A 20,717-nucleotide genomic window follows, 5' to 3' on the forward strand; every position below is an offset into this window, starting at 1 on the left:
GTGACAAAATTCAAACCACGGGTGGGCACTGTTAAAACGGGCCAAACCACAGGTGGGTTAACTGCAGTTTCCCCTATATTTAATTAAACAATTAGTCCTCAACCTTTCCTCTGCTCATGGCCACTCCACGTGTAGGGTTTAGATCCAACTACATAGACATTCCCCCATGCCTTGGTTGGTGGAATGTACAATACAATACGTATCATGTATTGTACGATATTGAAAACTATGTTGTAATTTAAAAACTTATATATATATATATATATATATTTAATTACACAATTAGTCCTCAACCTTTACCCATGTTTCAAAATGGTCCATATCCTTTAATATGTTTCAATTTAGTCCTTATACTTTAAGTTTAAGTCAAAAAAATTAAATTTTAGGGATTTGATGGAAATAAAGGAGGGATGAAATTGGTTATTTCATATACTTTGTTTAGTTACTTTATGTCTTTTTAGACTTTGAAGATAGAGAAAATCAAAGTAATTGTTAATGATAGGGATCATTTTGATAAAAACTCAAAAGAATAGGAAATAAAATGAAACACTTTCGAATATAAAAAATAAAAATAAAGTTTGAGAACTAAACGGTGCAATTAAAAGTAAAAATAAAAAACTGACTGAAGGACTCTTCAAGCGAATATAGCCATCAATGTACCAAATTACAAATCACTTTCGTGCATGGTTGTTAAAATCCAGATTTGGATCTTACGATCCTGCGATTTTATGATTTCACTTGTCCAAAACGATCCAGATCTTTCAAGGATCTTTGTGATTGTTTAGGATTGGTAGGATCGTATGATTCTGACGATTCCAAATGATCTTGATTTCTTGTAATATTCTTTAACTTAACAAAAAGCTCAATTGGATCCAAATAAAAAATAACATCCCAATATACCAAGTTTTACTATTCTAACATAGAGAGATAAAGTGTCAGTTAGACTTAAATAAAAAATAACATCCCAATAAAGTGTCACTTTTTGAGATTTTTGGCTTCTTTAAATTATACTTACAAATGGATGTAGTAATATATGTTAATTACATCAAATAGATGCAAATTTTTAGTTTTTTATGAATGAATGTATTATATAATTTATGTGATTATTTAACATACCAATGTGTATTTTTTGTTTTAATTTTTCTCAAATAATGTAGGATCTTATGAATCACGATCCGATTCTACGATCCATGATCCCACCTACCTTTCACAATCCTATATAAGATCCCAATTTTAACGACCTTGCTTCCATGGCATATATCAAAGGCACTTTCTCAAAAGATGTCTTGTTATTTTTTCTACGTTATTGTTGTTTAACAATTCACCTTAGTATATTGTGTTAGAATTCAACTCTTTGACCCAAAAAAAAAAAAAAAAAAAAAAAAAAAAAAGAAAAACGAGAAGCTAGATACACAATCCATCGATCTTAGGATAATTTTTTTTTTTTTGTTTTTTTTGTTTTTTTTTTTTGTTTTTTTTTTTTTTTTTTGTTGGGTAGTGTTAACAAGTGCCCTCTGGACATTTATAAATAAAATGTTTTAAAAAAGTTTTGATACAATTTTCATGAAAAGTATAAAAATGAGTAAAAAAAATAAATTTTTTTTTTCATTAAAAAGTTTCTAAAAATATTTTTTAAACTAATACCTTTAGACACTAGTTAACTTCACAATCCACCCCCCCCCCTCCTTTTTTTTGGGTTTCCGGATAACAATAATATAAATGAGATTATATATCACTGCGCCAATCTGAATTTTGCAGCACCTATGAAGTGGGGAGGATATGGTTAGCCATACATGCAAGCATTACTCCTCTTTTATCTTTTTCTGCATCCCCTTATTTATTTTATTCTTTTCTTCTACCTCCTCCAAATCTTGAATAACTAACCCAATTTTTTGGTTGGATAACGAGGAAAACCAAACTAATATTACCTTTTTTTTTTAAGTTGTTCTAAAAAAAATTGAGTTGGGTTGACTTGTCTATGAGTGAGCCCCATTAAAATCAAACTCTTCGCAGCCATTGCGGGTCACACAATGGTTTCCGCCTGAGGAATAGTTAAGCTTAGGAAGGCTTTTCTAGTTCAGCCGTTGAGCGAAAAGCATCCCTCACCCAACAAATTTCATGGAGTGTAAATTGGAATATAATATAGCATATGTAAAATTTGATTATGAAATTTTTTTACTATTTTCATTTGTGTTTTACTCTATGAATTCTCACATGCAACTCTTTATGAATCTGAATCTGAATCAATGAATCTATGACTTTTCGAAGGGCCCCCCCTTAAAATTTATGTCTTGAATGAGATTGTCATCAGTCATGCTCTTAAAAAAAAAGTTGCCGTCTAATATCCTAAAAGATATCATTAGTCATATACAATTAATTTAAGGGGCATGCATGTATGATACCTGCGGTGGAATACTTTGGGGTTTGAGCAACCACACTAATGGTTACTTAGATATAAAAAGGTAGACGGGAGTTTAAATTTGATGTATTTTAGTTTTCTCAATTAAATTCAACAATGATAGTATAATTAAAAGTGGACATTAACATGTGACACTCAAATTTTAAGTTTCTCAATTAAATTCAACAATAATAATACTATATTTAGGGGTGGACACTAATATCTGACACTTGAACTTTAAGTTTCTCAATTAAATTTAACAATGATCCTATATTTAGGAGTGGACATTAACATATGACACTCGAATTTTAGGTTTCTCAATTAAATTCAACAATGATACTATATTTAGGGGTGAACATTATATTAATATGTGACATTAACATGTAACACTTGAATTTTAGATTTCTCAACGAAATTCAACAATGATACTATATTTAGGAGTGGACATTAACATGTGACGCTCAATATAACCACTCAAGTCAACTTGGCCCGACCTGTAACTTCACAATCGGTTTTGCTGACTACGCCAGTTCGCATGGATTCCATAGAATCAAACTTAGTCCTCACCATGTGGATATATCGGGAGGTTAGGGGGGTGGGGTGGGTGGGGAGTTAAAATGACTATCCAATAACCATGCATCATCTATTATTAATTCTTCACAAGAAAATTCCTAGTCATCGAAAAATCTAAATCTAGCTATGGGAGGCAGCAATCTTCACTTAAGATAATTGCCTCTTTTCTGCCCTTGTCATTAGCCTCTACTCCTTATCATCAACATGCCACACCCACAAATTCGATTAAGGCTATGTTCAGGTTGACATAAAATGTTTTCCAAGTGTAAAATATTTTTAAGCGAAAATATATTTTTAGAAAGGAAAAACTTTCAGGTGTTTAGTTGCATTCTTAAAAAATGCTTTGAAATATATTTTCAAATGTTTGGTTGTGTTCCTAAAAATGCCCTAAAAAACACATTTTCTACTAGTTTCATTTTTCCAGCCGCCAAAGAAAATCTTAGAAGTCAATAGACACACCAAAGGAAACAAAAGATCAAAACAAAATCATTCATCAAATATGGTAAAATTGAGAGAGAGAGAGAGAGAGAGAGAGAGAGAGAGAGACGGATGTGACAATCTAGAGGTGGCAACAATGAGTTTCAGGCAAAGACGATGAGATTGGGTCATGGGTGGTTCGATTTTGGTACCTGCTAGCTTGATTTGGACAAATTGAGCTTTAGGGCTTCGTAGCTAGGTCCAAGGGAAAAAGAAAGAAAAAGGGAGAACGAGGGCAGCGTTAATCAATGGACGCTCAATGGTCAGGATGAGGTTAAGGGTAGCATTCGATAGTGAAGATGACGATGAGAGTGGCATCTACATGAACAAGAGCTCTCTGTTTATGTAGCTTAAGGGTGTAAAATGAATGTTGGGAAAACAAAATTGTAAAATATTTTACAGTCCACCAGATCTTATTTTATGGTCAACTAAATATTGATTTCAGTTTGACCATATTTTCTTGTCCACCCATACACCTTTAAGGGTGTAAAACATTTTACGTAAAAGAATGAGTGGTTAGTAGAGTCCAAAGAGTTAGTGAGTAGAAAATTTTAAATTATATTTAAAAAAGAGGACCACAGTACTTAGAGTAGAGAATTTGCATAAAACACTATGCATACCTTTGTGGAACAATTTTAACATCAAAGTTTCTTCTCCACATCTAAAGAATTTGCTCAAGGACATTTGTAGAACGGATCTCATACCCCAACAAAGATAAGCACCAGTTCAGTAAAGACTTTAAAGAAATGCATGAAAAGAGCACAAAATAATTAAAGGAAACCATCATGAAAGCTAATCAGAATATATGACAAGAAGAGTACATCTTAATGAATGAATACACAATTTACCACAACTAAGCACCAGCAATATGAAGCACTCTCCCTCCAAGATGATATGTGATGCATGAAGTTGAATTAAATCTCTATAAAATTATAAACTCACAATACTCATTCCCCAAAACTAATGGTAGACCCTTTCACCATCAAGCTTATATCATAAATTCATTGAGATTCATGTAACACAACAAACAAACTATGGGATAGAAGTGATCATGAAAGTGACACCAAGCACTAAATAGAAATTTAAAAATAATGAGCACTCTTAGTACTTGTAGGGTTTGGAAAAACATGACAGTGTATAATTTTAGAGAAATTTTGTTTTACCTAAGGATTCATAGTTTCATTCCCATTATTTTTGTACCATGGAGAGTCCCCATCAAGCATTGCCACCCTGAATATATTAAAGGCATCATATTAATATCATATAACAATGCATTGCAAAAAGTTGTGTTTTGCTAAATAACATTTGTTTGCTACCTGAGAAGGATTTGAATCACGCATCTGTGGGCTAAGTTGGCCGAACATTTCTCTCATATGCATTAACACTTCGGCCATTCGCTGCTGGTGTTTTGCTTTTGCTTGGGAGAGTTGTTCTTGATGCCTTGCTTCTGATTGAGAGAGTTGTTCTTGATACTTTGCTTCTAATTGGGCTAGTGATTGTGCGAGTTGCTCTTCATGCCTCACCTCAGATTGAGCTAGTTGCTCCCTAAGGGAAGTCTCTAACTCCGAAATCCTTTGGGTCGTTTCGCTTGACGATGGTGGAGTCAATGTAAACTGTGAAAGGTTTGTGGCACTTCTTCCTAATGGGGTTTGTCCAAAACCCACCCCACGTACACGTCCAAAGCGCTCTGGACCCATCACTCGAGCATACGCACCATCTTTGGACCAGAGGATTCCACTACCAAGCTCTCCTTGTAGTCGCATGCCGTCTTCATTCAAAAGTTCTCTCATCCTAGCATGTTTTCCCACAAGAATCAAATAACATATTACACACCATAAACAACACAAACACAAAAATACACTAAAATTCTATTCAAATTGTGCTTACAATGTTTTCCTCTGCTTGGGGAGTAACAGTAGCCCCATCTTTGGTAGAGTATACTTTCTCATACACATCTGCGTGCTCGACTGGCACCCCTTTAGATTTCGCCTACATCATGAACATAATCCATACAATAAACACAATTGCTCTCATAATTGTCATGTTGTTTATTATTTGCATTGACTAAGGTGTTCATGAATTCTAAGTTTATAACTACCATCAGCAAGAAAGTTAAAAATTATTTTCAACATTCAGTGTGATTTAGAAGCATAAAATTAGCTTATGCGATACATGAAGAAAGTAAATTAGGTAGTAATTATATATCAAAGTAAATTAGGTAGTAATTATACATCAAAGTAAATTATAGGAAAATGCTAACGAATACTCTTAGGGCAATGATTAATAATCCATTTATAGAAAGTTTTTATGAAAAATGAAAAAAAAAAAAACCAATTAATGTTTTGACAACTTTTTCCATTTCCTATAAAAATAGTGTCAAAATTTTCCTAAAATAGATTGTTACCTATTGCCCTAAGAATAATTATGAGTATTTTTACACGTCATAAGTTCAATGAAATTACATGTCATCATGTTTCACATGGTATCTCAACTCTCAAGTACACTTGGACTCATGTTTCACATAGTTATATTCCAAAACACACACCAAAATAAATAAATAATTAAAAGATAGTTTATTGAGAAGATCAATTTAAAAGCTTCCTTCTCAAACAAAAAAATAAAAAAAAAATTCAAAAGCTGGCAAAATTATCATTGAGATCCAAGTGGCATGTCAACGCCAGATTTGGACCTTCTTTTTTCTGTTTTTTGTTTTTTGCTGAATTTATAGATTTTGACCAATTATGATACTGCTTTTATTTTTTTTGCTTCGAATTATGATACCACTTTGCTTGAGATGTATAGGAGCTGAGGTGATTTTGAGAATGAACGAAAACTAGTTGTAATTAATAAGAAAGTCAATATGGGATTTGGAATTTTGGATTATTGGAATTCTCATTCTTGAGGCTTCTCAAAATGGAAATTCCGATGAAAGTTTTAGGCTTTTGAGAGTATTAAAGGAAGTTAATATTGAAGAAGAAAGATGCTTTTTTTTTTTTTTTAAAGAAAAAAAAGAAAGACGCTGCTTAACTTTACAACGACATCGGATAAAGAGATTTGTTACGTTAAAGCCATGTTTTTTTCTTTTTTCTTTTTCTTTTTTGGCTAATTAAAGCCATGTGATGAGATAAGGCAATTAAGTTCAGTAAAGATATTGGTCCCTGCCCCAGCGTCTTTGCGACAATGTCTTTTCACATTTGCTTTACAATATGAAATAAAAACGACGAGTTAGAACTTAGAACATAGCAACAAAGCGCATCTTGAATTGTCAATGGTTTTTGTTTTAGCAAATTCTTGAGAGTTGAGAGTTGAGACACACACAATGAAACTTTGCCACCATTTAACGCATTCCCATGCCAATGAAACTTTGCCACAAGCCTTAGATGCACCCATCCTATATTGGATTGAGATCGGGTGCAATACAAAGGAAATAGATGAATTGCACCCGCTGGTAACTCAGACCCCAAAAGAAAATGAGTTAGGTGGTATACAGTTGTTTATAATTTTTGTCAACAAATAAGTCAGTAACGGTGGAGTACAAGCCTAATCTTATAATATTGCCTAATCTTACAACAATATTATATAGATTGAAGATAGGTTTTCAATATCATAGTTGATTATAAATATAAAAAAAAGACTTTCTCATTTGATTGTAGTCATATTTTCTTATTTCAAAGATTGTAAGAATATAATAAACAAGTTGCAATTTAAATTCTCAATATTAGAAATTGATTCATCTAGTCCGGTCCCAACTTATAAGAGTTTATAAACTAAAGCCTCAAATCCTTGAATATATAAGATGCCATTATAGTTGAACTAAGCTGATCAAAATGACCCATTTAGGCCATTGTAATGGATTAACAGCAATTTACTTTACACAAACTAAAGGCTAAAGGTGTGAGCACAAGCACATAGGATAGGAAGGCTTTCATAAGGAGTCGACATGCATTACTATCATAGTCCATCGATTTGAACCTAACTATTTGCCACGTTCTTCCGTGATTATTCATTTTGTGATGCTTAGGGCCTCTTTAGTTAGATGAAAAAAAAATTAAAAAACACTATTTTTTTTTTTTTAATTTTCAGTTTTTATTAGGTCCTACTACTAAAAAAATTGATTTAGTTTTAACATTTGTATTCATTTTTCATTTTCAGTATTTTAAAAGTTAAATTTGAAAACAAAAGTTTGAAAACGCATTATGTACATGTCGATGGAGTCCTTTCTTCCCTCACAAAAGGATGTGGGTCTCATTTGGGACCCATAAGTGGAGCCCACACCTCTTAATAGAGGATTGGCAAACTGCGTATTAGTGTATTGTTTGCATCGTATCATAAAAATGTATATATAAAATAATGCATAGACATGTATATGTAGCAAATTATTTATGTACTGTCTGATACATATCTTTATTATATAATAATAACTATGATTGCAAAAAGCAATTATTGTATATGATAACTAAAATTCTTGGATCCAAAAAATCCAAATAACTTCAATGGCAGGAGAAGCAAGAGCAATTAATTTGATCGTATAATAACAACTTGTAGCATTACTAAAAACATTAGTATGACATAGAAAAAAAAAAACAAACAAACAAACAAAAAATATAATTTTAAAAAAGTATTCTCCAAACATGCGATGCAGTAGCAATATAAACTACTCGGCTTTAGCAACAACCACAGGAATGGCAACAAGTGCAGTAGCCTTCTGCAATGTAAGTCCAAATTTGTCTTTTATGTCAATATCTTCTGGTGCCATTCGGTCAGGAAGCTTCCAATTAAAGTGGTGAATGAGAGAAGCTAGGAACAAGCTCAGCATTCTTACAGCAAGATCTAAACCTGGGCAAATCCGCCTCCCAGAACCAAATGGCATAAAAGAGAGGTTTGTGCCTCTGAAATCCACTTTAGAGTCGATGAACCTTTCTGGTTTAAATTGTGTTGGCTTGTCCCAGTACATGGGATCTCGTGCTAACGCCCATGCATTTACAATCACTTGGGTGTGTTTAGGAATGGTGTATCCACAAACTTCCACATCAATACGGGAACGAGGAAGAAGAAGAGGTGCTATTGGATGAAGCCGCATTGTTTCTTTAAGCACAGCTTGAAGATAAGGAAGTTGTGGGATGTCTTTTTCTTGTATGCTTTCTCCTATTCCAATTGTTTCAGTAAGTTCTTGTTTTGCCTTGGCCATTATGTCAGGATTGCGAAGAAGCTCAGTCATTGCCCATTCAATTGTAGCGCTAGTTGTATCAGTTCCTCCAATGAAAAAGTCCTGAAAATTTATGAAGATGTATTAGCCAAAGATTCAATATAATAGAGGTCTTATATGAAATTATGGAGTTCTTTTATATATATATATATATATATTCGATAATTAGGAGTGAGAAGATTTAAATTACAGATAAATCTGTTAATGTATCAACCAGTAAAGTTACATGATTTTGACAAGTTTTGATATTACTTAAGCTAATTAGGTTTGCAAAACCATAGTCTTATTTTTACATCTAATATATCAGTTCTTCTAAAACCGCAACATTTTACTCAAATTTTGCTATATCTTGATATGTGCGATACTGATTAGTAAATCATCATTTTTTTATATGAATTAACTATTTTTTCTCCTCGACTTACACCCACACGAACACATTATTTTTGTATATTTCCAATACTTACAAAGTTTGAAGACAATAAAAAATCTATAATTAGATCATCAATTAAATATTTAACCTTCAAGTTTTTTTAGTTAAAAATTATAAATCAAATATGAGTTTATGGATCAAATAGTAAATAAAGTCGGATTGTCGTGAAATTTGATATGTGTGTTAACAATATAGATAAAATATAATCTAATGATGAGATTTTCAAATTATTTACTCTATAAAAAGTTATTAGGTGGTGTAATATTTCTTAAAAGTATACCAAGTATAACTTAAACTCATCTTATTATATATGAGCTGGGTTCAAGTTATACTTAGTGTAATTCAAAACAATATTACACCATCTAATAATTTATTATTAATTTTATATTTTGAAAATTTGATTGTTAAATTACAAATTTTATATGTTCTTAATATGCATGCTAATTGGATGTAATTGACCAAGCCACCCATAAACTTATCTTTTATGATTTATTTTAAAATACAAAAATTTGAATTTAAACAATTAGTTGATGACATAGTTATTGATCTCTGATTATCTTTAAATTTAATAAGTATAGAGAATATACGAAGATAATGTAATCCGACGATAAGTTTATTAAAATTCACATCTAATTAAAAAATATTAAATGATATAGTATCACTTAAAGTTATTTTAAGTATAATTTGAACCCAACCTATATATATATATATATATATATATATAAAAAGAGAGAGAGAGAGAGAGAGAGAACCGTCAAGAAAACTTTGATATTCAGACGGTTAAATTCCTCATGGCCCTGTTCTTTGCTGAGGTCAAGGAGGACATCTAAAAAGTCATCACACCTCGGTGATCCAGATGCTCTAAATTCCAAACGTTGATCAATCATGCTGTCAATCAAACCATGCAGTCGATCGTAAGGAACCTTCGTACTCCGCCTTATACCTTGTAGATCAAATGGCCTTAGCAAAGGAAAAAATCTGAAAGATTAGGCTTCCCTCCAAGCTCCATTATACTCCAAATGAGCTCCTTTAGTTCTTGAATAGCATTCGATTTTGGATCAAATATGTCGACCGAAAATATTGTATTCGATAGTGAATTCAATGTGGTTCCAAACACCAACGTCCCAATACTTATGGCCTCCCCAGCTTCACTAGCTTCAACCACACGCCTAACCATACCGTCCACACTGCAACTGTCCACTGCTTGATGTCGCGAGCCTTGCAGTGCATCGAGTCTGTGCGTTGTGAAAATCTGACTTTTGAATATTTTTCTTAGGTTTCTCCATTTTTCATTGCCTGGTAACCATACCACTGACAAGTCGTAGTTAGTCTGTGCAGTCGCAAAATCTGGGCTTGGTCTCCCTAGAAAAGCTTGATCATTCTTTTGGAGGATTTCCCTTGCCATTTCTGCAGATGAAGCAACCACAGTTACGTTGAAACCGAGTCTCACAGTCATGAGGGGACCGTACGTCTCAGCCAACTTGGTTATGGACTCGTGGGGTCTGTCACCTAGTGTAAGGAGGCTTCCGATGATGGGTAGGCCAGTTGGTCCCGGAGGAAGCTGAACCCTCTTCTTGAAAAGCCAATCTTTGATGTGAAGAAGGGCTTGCGTGAATATCAAGAGGAATAGAGAGTAAAGAAGAAAACTAAGTGGCTCCATTAGTGAACTTTGAGCTATGGTGAGTTTGTACTTGATAGGTTCTCACAATTGTTTCCTATTTTATAACCATAAGAGGAAGCCAGGCTGGCTAGCTTCTACCAGTAGGCCAACTACGCAGGCCAAAAATTCTCCTAGATAGGGTCGTCAGCTATATTTATTTATTTGAAAAAATAAAAGTAATTTTGTCTTTTTCAAAAAATTTGGAACCATAATCTTTTCCTTTTTAAAAAAGGGTGGAAATTTAGAACCATGATCTTTTTTTTTTTCTTTTTTTCTTTTTTAAGTCAAAAGATGCTCATTAGGTATCATTTTTCATTTTTGAATATCGTTGCAATGGGATCGAAAAGGACACTGAAAAAGAAAATGCTGCCAAGACAAACTTTAGGTAGTCGTAAGTCATACATAACACATGCTAGTTGAGAGAGGGATCGAAAAGGACACTGAAAAAGAAAAAGCTGCCAAGACAAACTTTAGGTAGTCGTAAGTCATAACACATGCTAGTTGAGAGAGACGTAAGTCATAACACATGCTAGTTGAGAGAGATGCCAGTCATAAGTCAGAATTAACACATGCTAGTTAACGTGGCTCTGACTCGACGGCGCCACCTTAAGGCCAAGTGGTCCAGGACCACTCTAACCTAAAATTTTTATTTTTATTTTTATTTATATAATAATTTAAAAAAATTTATTTGTCTGTCCTTAAAAAAAATTTGAGAACATTCTCAGTTTTTTTTATGCCAATAAAATTAAATTTTGCTCCATAATTTGTTCTACATTCAGTGAATAAATGATTGCTTGGTTATGTAAATTGATAGAGATGTAGCTTGTAGCATTGATAATGAGACTATTATGTACCAATTTCAAAATATGAAAACTCGTAGAAAGTAATTGTAAACTTTATATATTTGTGTGTTTTTTTATTGTTGTTATTGTCAATATATGAATTTCTCTTTTTATTATTTTTTTAGGGATTATTTCTCTTTTTATTAGATTAATTTATACTTCTTAGAGAACACCTTGAGAAAAATTCAAGAAACCGCCACTCGGCTCTAAAGGGAAATAAACAATTTAACACATTTAAATATTCATCATCAGTTAGAGTAGCTGAAGGAATCAATGAGCAATATGGGACTAAATGTACGTTTGGGTAGCTTATTTTTTGCCAGCTTATTTTACTATTTAGCTTATTTTTACTACTATTTATGAGCTATATTACACTTTTTGGTACTATTCATGGGTCCCATTATACTTGTGGAGTGACCACTGCACCAAAGGTGTACGGTGGTATAAATCTATATTCTATATATAAATCTAAAAGCTGAAGCGTAGTATTTATTGTTACTACGCTCCAGTTAAGCCACATCAGCTTCTATGTTATTATCTTTTTTATTTTCAATTTTCCTATATTTTTTTTGACATTACTCATTCACTCTTTTTTTTTTTTTTTTTAATATTTATACTTTCTCAAACTTTTTTCCTTCCCTTACCTTTACATCTCACTTAAACGCAAGCATTACAAAAAAAAAAAAAATGGACAATGTATAGGATGCCTCATGTGATTGGTGGTGTCAAGTGTATGGGCGTGAAAGAAAGAAGATAAAATACAATCATAGCAACCACCAAACCAAAGGCTTTGCTGAAACTTGCATTCTACGGGTCTAATCAATACGCTTTTGCTAAAACTTGCATACTAAATGGAACTCAAGAAGATTTTCAAGTATGGAAGATTGAGAACTGATATGATGACTAGCAAATTATCAATCTCTTACTCACTTTAATTTCCATGAATCAAAGTTCATGCTGACAGCAATATGCACAAAATGTTGTCGGACCCAGTGCAGCGAGCTTGATCATTAGGAAAAAAAAAAAAGGCACAATAGTTTCGTAAGTTTCAAGTGAGGCCCAAACTCCCCCACAACCAACCAGACTCTCTCGGACCCAAGTCAAGAAAAGAAAAACAACAGGGAAAAAACTAAGAGAATGTTTGGTTTTGCCTTTTAAAATCCGTTTTGCTGAATGGGATGGGAAGTGGGAACCGCACCGAAAGGCTTTTGAATGATTCGTTTGTCAAGACACAACTAAAAAACTAATGGGGTCGGGTGATGCTTATCCTGAAATTACAATGCTAACTCCAAAAGTGAGAAGAATGACTTTGTGATGTTTTCAACTTCAACTTAATATTTTCTAAAGGGGACAATGTCAAACTTATATATAAAACCAATTGAGCTTGGAATCCTTGCTAGAGCTTCTACCATCTCTCTCTCTCTCTTGCATACGCATTCGCCCATTAACCCAAGGATGAGAGGTATGCTAACTCCAGACTAAGGGAGTGTTTGGACATCGCTTATTTTACTGAAAGTTAAAAACTAAAAACATTGTAGCAAATTAATTTTTAAATGTGTGAATAGTGTCGTGAGACCCATTTTTAATGAAAGTTATGTTTAAAAAAAAGCATCAAAAAATGTTTTTTGTTTTGTTTAAACAAAAAAAAAAAAAGTTTTGTTTAATAAATAGTGCACGGGACTCACTGGAAAAGCACCACGGCCACAAAATGTGCTTCTCAAAAAAAAAAAAAAAAAAAAAAAAAAAGCAAACGTTATAATCTGAATCCAAACAGGTACTAATAGACCACGCAATCCCATTGAAGTCAATTTCATCATATTTTCAATCACTTTAATGCCCTACTTGATTATAAGCTTACGTTACTAAGCTATCTCTCTCTCCTCCTGATGTCGCGAAAGCCTAAAGAAAAGCACACGATGCTCTCTTGATGTAACAGAAACTAAACTGTTAGTTCCTAGGTAGTAAACCTCGAGTTCACGAGGGGTTCCTTGAATCCACAAGGTGATAGGTCTGGAATCCACCAGAGAATACAATAGACACAAGTCTGAATTTTTATTCATAATAAACTATGAAAAACGTTTACAGAATTATGACCATTTTTAAGGGCTCCGTAAAACTTGACAGACAAGAAAATATAATCTAAAATAACTCCTAATTGATACCTAACCATAATAGGAATCAACTTTGACCTAAAAAAGCATTAAATGCACTAAAAATAAGGAAATAAATCACCTAAACCTAAAATAACGTTTTTTACATAAAAATACCAAAAATAATAAATTACAATAATTAAATAGTAAATTGTGTCCTACATCAGACCCCTCCACTTGAAATAAACTCGTCCTCGAGTTCATTTTTGAAATCTGAAATCTCCCATGCCAAGAGAACAAATACTTTGAATACTTCATCTTCTTTGTCTTCTCGCCAAACTTGAAAGTCATTAATTGGGCAACTTGAACTTCTTCTCCCTTGATCTTCATGTAATTGACAATATTCACCAAATATGAGTCAATGATCAAATCAAATCTTTAAAAAAAAACCTCAAAAAACTACCACCTTAACAAAGTCAGCAACCCAAGCATCAATCAGCATCATCCACTACTGTCCTCAAAACAACTTAAATTGAAGAAGTTGGTAAAGGTTGTAGATCGGTGAGAAAGACAGGAGTTAGAATTTTTTTTCGTTGTGTTAGGAGGTGATGTGGGACACAATTTACTATTTAATTATTATAATTTATTATTTTTGGTATTTTTATATAAAAAACGTTATTTTAAGTTTAAGTGATTTATTTCCTTGTTTTTAGTGCATTTAATGCTTTTTTAGGTCAAAGTTGATTCCTATTATGGTTAGGTATCAATTAGGAGTTATTTTAGATTATATTTTCTTGTCTGTCAAGTTTTACGGAGTCCTTAAAAATGCTCCTAATTCTATAAACGTTTTTCATAGTTTATTATAAATAAAAATTCAGACTTGTGTCTATTGTATTCTCCGATGGATTCCAGACCTATCACCTTGTGGATTCAAGGAACCCCTCGTGGACTCGAGGTTTACTACCTAGGAACTAACAGTTTAGTTTCTGTTCCATCAAGAGAGCATCGTGTGTGCTCTTCTTTAGGCTTCCGTGACATCAGTTGGTATCAGAGCTTTGACTTACCCTGGTCTGATGGCTAACCGACGAGACGGTAACCACCACCACAACAACGACGAATAGCTTAGCGAGTATTACGTGACGTACAACAAGCACTCACAAATATCTATGCTAGGATGGCGCCATTGAAGAATGGAAACAATAGGGATAACTGCAGCGGAGACATAACTCACAAGCAACCTATTGGTAAGCAAATTTCATATAGACCTTATAAGAGAATTGCAAGTTTTAATGGTTATTTTTTAAAAGAAGATTTTCTTGATTGGTTACTTGATCTAGAGGATTTATTTGACTATGAGAATATTTGCTATGAGAGAAAAGTTGGACTTGCTTTGTATAAACTTAGTAAGTACGCCTTATGTTGGTGGGAACAAGTACAATCTGATAAATCCGACAAGGTAAAGACAAAATTCGATCATGGCGAAGGATGAAAAAGATGCTTGCTATCAAATTTTATCCTTTAGATTGTGAAGAAATCTTGTCGTATACAATACAAGATTATTATTGGCCAAGAAGTTCATACTTGAATTATTTTGAAGAGCCAAATATTCCACCATTAAAGAAGAATTACATGTTGAAGAAAATATCAAGATTTTTGAGGAAATTAATGAAGGCCTTGTTATAGAAGAAGAATCTGAAATCAAGATTGTGGAGAAGATTAATGAAGACCCCATTATAGAGAAAGATCTTGAGGTTGAGATAGTAGAGACCATTAAAGAAGAAATTCTAGAGGAAGTTGTCAACGATTTCGATGAAATCAAGTTAGATGATTGCAACATTCAAACTCCTATTATTTTATTGGGAGACACTGAAACAAAGTTTATTGATTTTATTGGGGTGGAAAGATTTGATTTGATCATTGACTCTNGTTTTTTTTTTTTTTTTTCCCTAAGAAGGTGGTAGGTATCTATGATTGATTTTATCAATGGTATGTCTATTTGAGGGTAAACTTTTTTGGTCGGTTTAGTTTGTTGTAATCTCGCGGAGTAATGCTGGATTGTTGTGAATTGAGGCCCGCGGAACCTGATGAAAAGGTTGCTACTCAAGTACTCAGAATTAACAAAGCATTTGATTGGATAATGAGGAATGACATTTCTACTAAGACTATCATTTTCAGGGTAAAAAAAAAAAAAGAAGCTACTGTAAACCAACAGAAAGGTTAATGTGTATATATATATATATATATTTTTAGGCGTATATTTATGTGTTTATGTTCATTATTTGGTTTCTTATGTTCTATTTTTATTTCTTTTGGACAGGATTTAAAATTGAAAATTTTAAGAGAATTAGTGATAATAATCAAATTGCTTTTCGTGAGCAGGTAAAAAATTTATCTTGTGGCTGCAACTGTGCATGTTTTTTTTTTTTTTAATTTGCAAAGCTAAAATGCGTAAATAATCCATGTTTGTGTAGTTTATAAAGGTATTGTTTTGATATTTTCTAATTAGTTTTTTGTCTATTGGTTTTAGGAAATTTATAAGGGCCCTGAGAATCCCTTGAATCCAGAAATTGTACCAAATGGTACCCATGCCATCCTCATTGTAGGGTATGGTACTAAGGAGGGAGAGGGTTATTGGTTGATTAAAAACTCGTGAAGCTTAAATAGGGGAATTAATGGCTATGAAAAAATACTACAATCTAGCTGTGTCTTGAACAAGGCAAAAGAGAAAGTATACCCTCTTGTTCACATCCTCGTGGTAGGGTATGGTACAGAGGAAAGAGAGGATTATTGGTTGATTAAAAACCCATGGAGCTTAAATTGGAAATTAATGGCTATGGAAGAATACTTTGATTTGATCAAAAGGGAAAGTATACCCTCTTATTCAAAGGGTATCATATATATATATATATATATCATTAATATGATGAATATCACAACTTTAATATTTAACTTCTTCTAATAGTCTTTAGTATTAAACAAAGGATATTATTTAAATTTCCTTCTCATTTTTTCTCCCTTTCAAAAGAATATATCCTTGTGAGCCTTAGTTGTTTTGTGTATGTTTTCTCAGCTTATACGATATGATAGTCTTTGGTTATTTGTCTCCTCCTCTCTTAATGATTTATTAACTATTGTTTGTGTTAGAAGAACTAGATGGAAATTGTAAAGTTTCCAAAAATTCTTCTTTTTTCTCCTTTTCAATAAAATACATTCTATTGATATTTATGTTTTCTTAGTTTTTGATATATTGTTTTTAGTTATTTGCCTCCTAGTGTTTGTGTTGGAGAACTAGATTGAAAAAATGACAAGTTTCCAAATAAAAATAATGAAAAATGGCAAGAAGCTTTAGATTTGAACCTAAGTTCTACTGAAGGAGAAGCCCAAATCGATATACATATACATATATACACACTAAAAACTGAAATAAGATCTAATAAAATTTTAATTAGAATCTAATTTTGCACCACATAATCTAGCCAAACTTTTGATCAAGCTGGACCCTGAAACACAAAAGAAGTTAGTGTAGATTAAATTCTTGTAAAGCTGGTCATTACCACCTTCCAAGAAGCTTCAAGGTCGGTTATTGGGAAATGCTCCACATAAGCAATCAAACATTAGGCTTGTATGGTAATTTACCTACTTTGGGAAGTAAATCATGAGCAAACAAAGTATTTCACAAATTGAAAATGTAATGGATAGTTACTCCATCAGTAATTATATAATCAATCAATTCAGATGTAATCTCCTAAGAGATAATTACATATTTGAATCCCATTAATCAATACTCGTTTCGTGTCTTTGAATACCCAAACTACCCATGGCTTAGGCCAAATCAATATAACATGTTAGAATCACATGTGATTCCATACCATGTGTATTTATAGGGTATTCTCTAATTAACAAAGGTATTCTTATAAGTGTTATGAGTTATGAGTGCTTGTAAGTATTTATAGGGCATCTCAACATGTTTAATTTGTTGAAAGAGAATTCCCCAATAAGCAATGGCATATGCTTCCTCCTCTATGCCCGTTCAACATATTCCCCAATGCTTCCTCCAGATTATCAAACACAAAGAAAACATCGCCATCGCCAAATTCAATATGAAGGGATCCGTATGGGCCAAGGGGTATAAATCAGGGAAAAGATCCTCTCCCATTGGATTTTCCTCCTATTTTTAGCTAGATGTGAGGCATGTGACATTTATGTGATTTTTAAATGTCATGTGTCTCACATTTAAATAAAAAATTGAGGAAATTTGAGGATTCAATAGAAGGAAATTTTTTTCATAAAAAAAATATAAGGGAATCTTATCCCCCATAAGACTTTTTTTTTTTTTTTTATAAGAATAATTTTATTAAAGGACTACTTCATATACAACAGGCGCAAAGTAGATGAAAGAATTACAATAAATTATATACAAATTATATACAGAAAAGACAAGGACCCAATAAACATTGGAATGGAATTGCTAGTTGTAAAACCCCTTGCACAAGACCAGTCAAACAAAGAGCCAACAAAGGTGGTTAGTTACTGATTCCTTGTGCTCTTGACATCCTCAAAAGTACGTCTATTGGGCTCCAATGATACCCATCAAGCATAACAGAGCCAAGTTCCAAACGTTCTAAGAGTAATTACCCACACAATTCCTCCAACCAAACAAGGATCAATCACTCTTTGCGATAATATACCCACTACATCGGCTCATGTAACACATATCTACTACAATATAACCTCTCTTCATAAGATTTTCACAAGTGAGAATCTTCCCAATGCTACCATCCAAATGAAAAATGAAACCTTTTTTTTTTGGGGGGGGTGGGTGGTGCCTTCACTCTCCACGTGCCTTTCCAGGGAAGGACAGAAGTAGAACCCCTTAGCATTATACAAGGAATGAATATCAAACTCCTCACTCTTTTCAACCTCCACTTCACTTTGTCACCATCCCCTGTAATGGGAATATGAGATTCCAGAAGATGGAGAAAAGAAGTTACCAAGTCCAACTCCAAGTCATTGAAGTCCTGCAAGAATCTAAAATGCCAACTCTGCCTCTCCCCCATAGACGACCTCACCAATAAGGATGCCATTGAAGCATCCCTATCTATGAAATTATCATACAAGACTAGAAAAACCACTCTCAACGACTGGTCACCACACCAACAATCATGCCAAATGCCAAAAGCGAATCCGGTAACCAATACCAACCTCAAAGTGTATAACTGACATCCCATCCTAATGCTCTTCCATAAACCACATCCATGGATACCTGGAACCGGTTTCGTACTCTAACACCCCACTCCTCTCTGAATTTTGATATGACTACACGCCTCCATAAATGTGTTTCCTCAAATCCCAAACCACCACAACAACTTCCCCAAGAGAGCCTGATTGAATGTTGCAAGCTTCCTAATGCCCAGACCTCCATTAGCAATAGGAGTGCATACCCTATCCCACCCACCCCAACCAATGATGTTTGAACTCGTCCCCCAATCCTCCCCACAAAAATTTCTCTATGACTTCTCTATCCTATCTGCCAGACTGCCACACTCACTGGAATGGTAAAAAAGGATCAATAATACACTAGGAGACTCTAAAGGGTACTCTTCAATAGGATCAACCAGCCTCCTTTTGAAAAATATAATCTCTTCCAGCCCACTAACCGACATTCAAACTTTTCCAAAACGGGGTTCCAAATTGACATCAACTTATAGGAAGCCCCAAGGAACCTACCTAAATAAGTCATAAGCAAGCTCACTATCTTACACCCCAAAATATCCACAAGGGCATTTATCCCCATAACTCAATAAATTGGATCACAAAAATGTATTGTAAAGAGCTTAACACACATAATGAAACAAGTCTAAGAGACAAACACACAAGCCATACAACCAATCACTATCTAATTCAGTTTAAATAGTCATTCAAGTAGCATGCACGTAATAGAGACATCCAATCCTGAAAATTTTTCCTAAAATTTTTAATACAGTAACCCAGAAGGCAAAGAAGTTTCTAGGATGCGCAACATTTTGAGATGATAATAGATAAATCTGATTAATTCATCAAATAACAATAACATCAGATTAAATCAAACTAAAAAGTCACAAGAAATTGAAAAAAAAAAAAAAAAAAATTCTCATGCCGAGCTCAAAGAAATGACACCAGCAAAATCACTTGTAACCACTAAAATTTAACGAAGAGCTGGAATTATATGATTTTAACTTTCTGCTGACCCAGCACCCTGTGATTTCCTCTGAATTTGGGGTTGAGAGATTCTCAGTCATTTGAAACAAGCATCTAATCAAGGGCATAACTCAAATATCAAAACCTAGTGGCTATTTACATTATTTAAAATGTATAAATGTAACTGCGCATATGAAATTTTACCTAAACATATAAAATATCAAACATATGCTAAGAGAACAGATAGCCTTCCTCAACCATTTACTTAACGTAGTTCAGCTTTTTGCATAATAAAGACCTCTATTCAAGAATATATGTTGGTTGCCAGTTGCAAATTCCACATGTCTAATACATGGGAATGGGATTTGTGAGACATGTGAATTGTTATGTGACATACCAGCTTGGGCTGCCTCCACCTAATTGCACACATGATTTGTGCAAGTCGCAAATTCCTCTTAAAGAACCTGACCATGCTTGAGTCTAATCAAGATTAAAGGGCATTCAATTATGACATTCTCAAACACAAATATAACTTAAAGGGCCCAACTTCAAAAGCCTTATCCCAATTATGTTCAATTATCCATTGTTTGATTCACCAAATTAGGAACCCTCAATACAATTTACCTTTCTAGATAGAAAATCCCTTCAAAAATTCTATTCAATCTTAGGGATGCTCAGTACAATTGTTACGTGGTGAAAGAGAAGCAGATATACAAGGCCAGCAGCCACAGGGCTGAGCAAACAAGACATACTTAGAAAAAAATAAACAGCATAGAAGAAACTCTTATACTACAGGAACAAGATTGCTTATTCTGCAGAACAGCCTAGGCTGCTCAGTTCAATCCTAAATATCAAATACGCAAT

The 20,717-nt window shown here is 33.4% G+C and overlaps 2 protein-coding genes across 2 annotated transcripts; both read right to left on the minus strand.

Moving 5' to 3' along the window:
- Positions 1 to 7,999: 7,999 nt before the first annotated feature.
- On the minus strand, positions 8,000 to 10,762 carry LOC112009044 (geraniol 8-hydroxylase-like). Its single transcript, XM_065774211.1, has 2 exons — positions 9,837 to 10,762; positions 8,000 to 8,717 (listed from the first exon to the last, which is right to left on the minus strand). Exons 1-2 carry the CDS (start codon positions 9,969 to 9,971, stop codon positions 8,103 to 8,105), a joined length of 750 nt encoding a protein of 249 aa, XP_065630283.1. The 5' UTR covers positions 9,972 to 10,762; the 3' UTR covers positions 8,000 to 8,102.
- On the minus strand, positions 10,046 to 10,744 carry LOC136067865 (geraniol 8-hydroxylase-like). Its single transcript, XM_065774227.1, has one exon. The coding sequence runs from the start codon at positions 10,742 to 10,744 to the stop codon at positions 10,046 to 10,048; it is 699 nt and encodes a 232-aa protein (XP_065630299.1).
- Positions 10,763 to 20,717: the final 9,955 nt, after the last annotated feature.

This window comes from Quercus suber, unplaced genomic scaffold (assembly GCF_002906115.3).
Source record: "Quercus suber isolate HL8 unplaced genomic scaffold, Cork oak 2.0 scaffold_88, whole genome shotgun sequence".
NCBI classification, from domain to species: Eukaryota; Viridiplantae; Streptophyta; class Magnoliopsida; order Fagales; family Fagaceae; genus Quercus; species Quercus suber.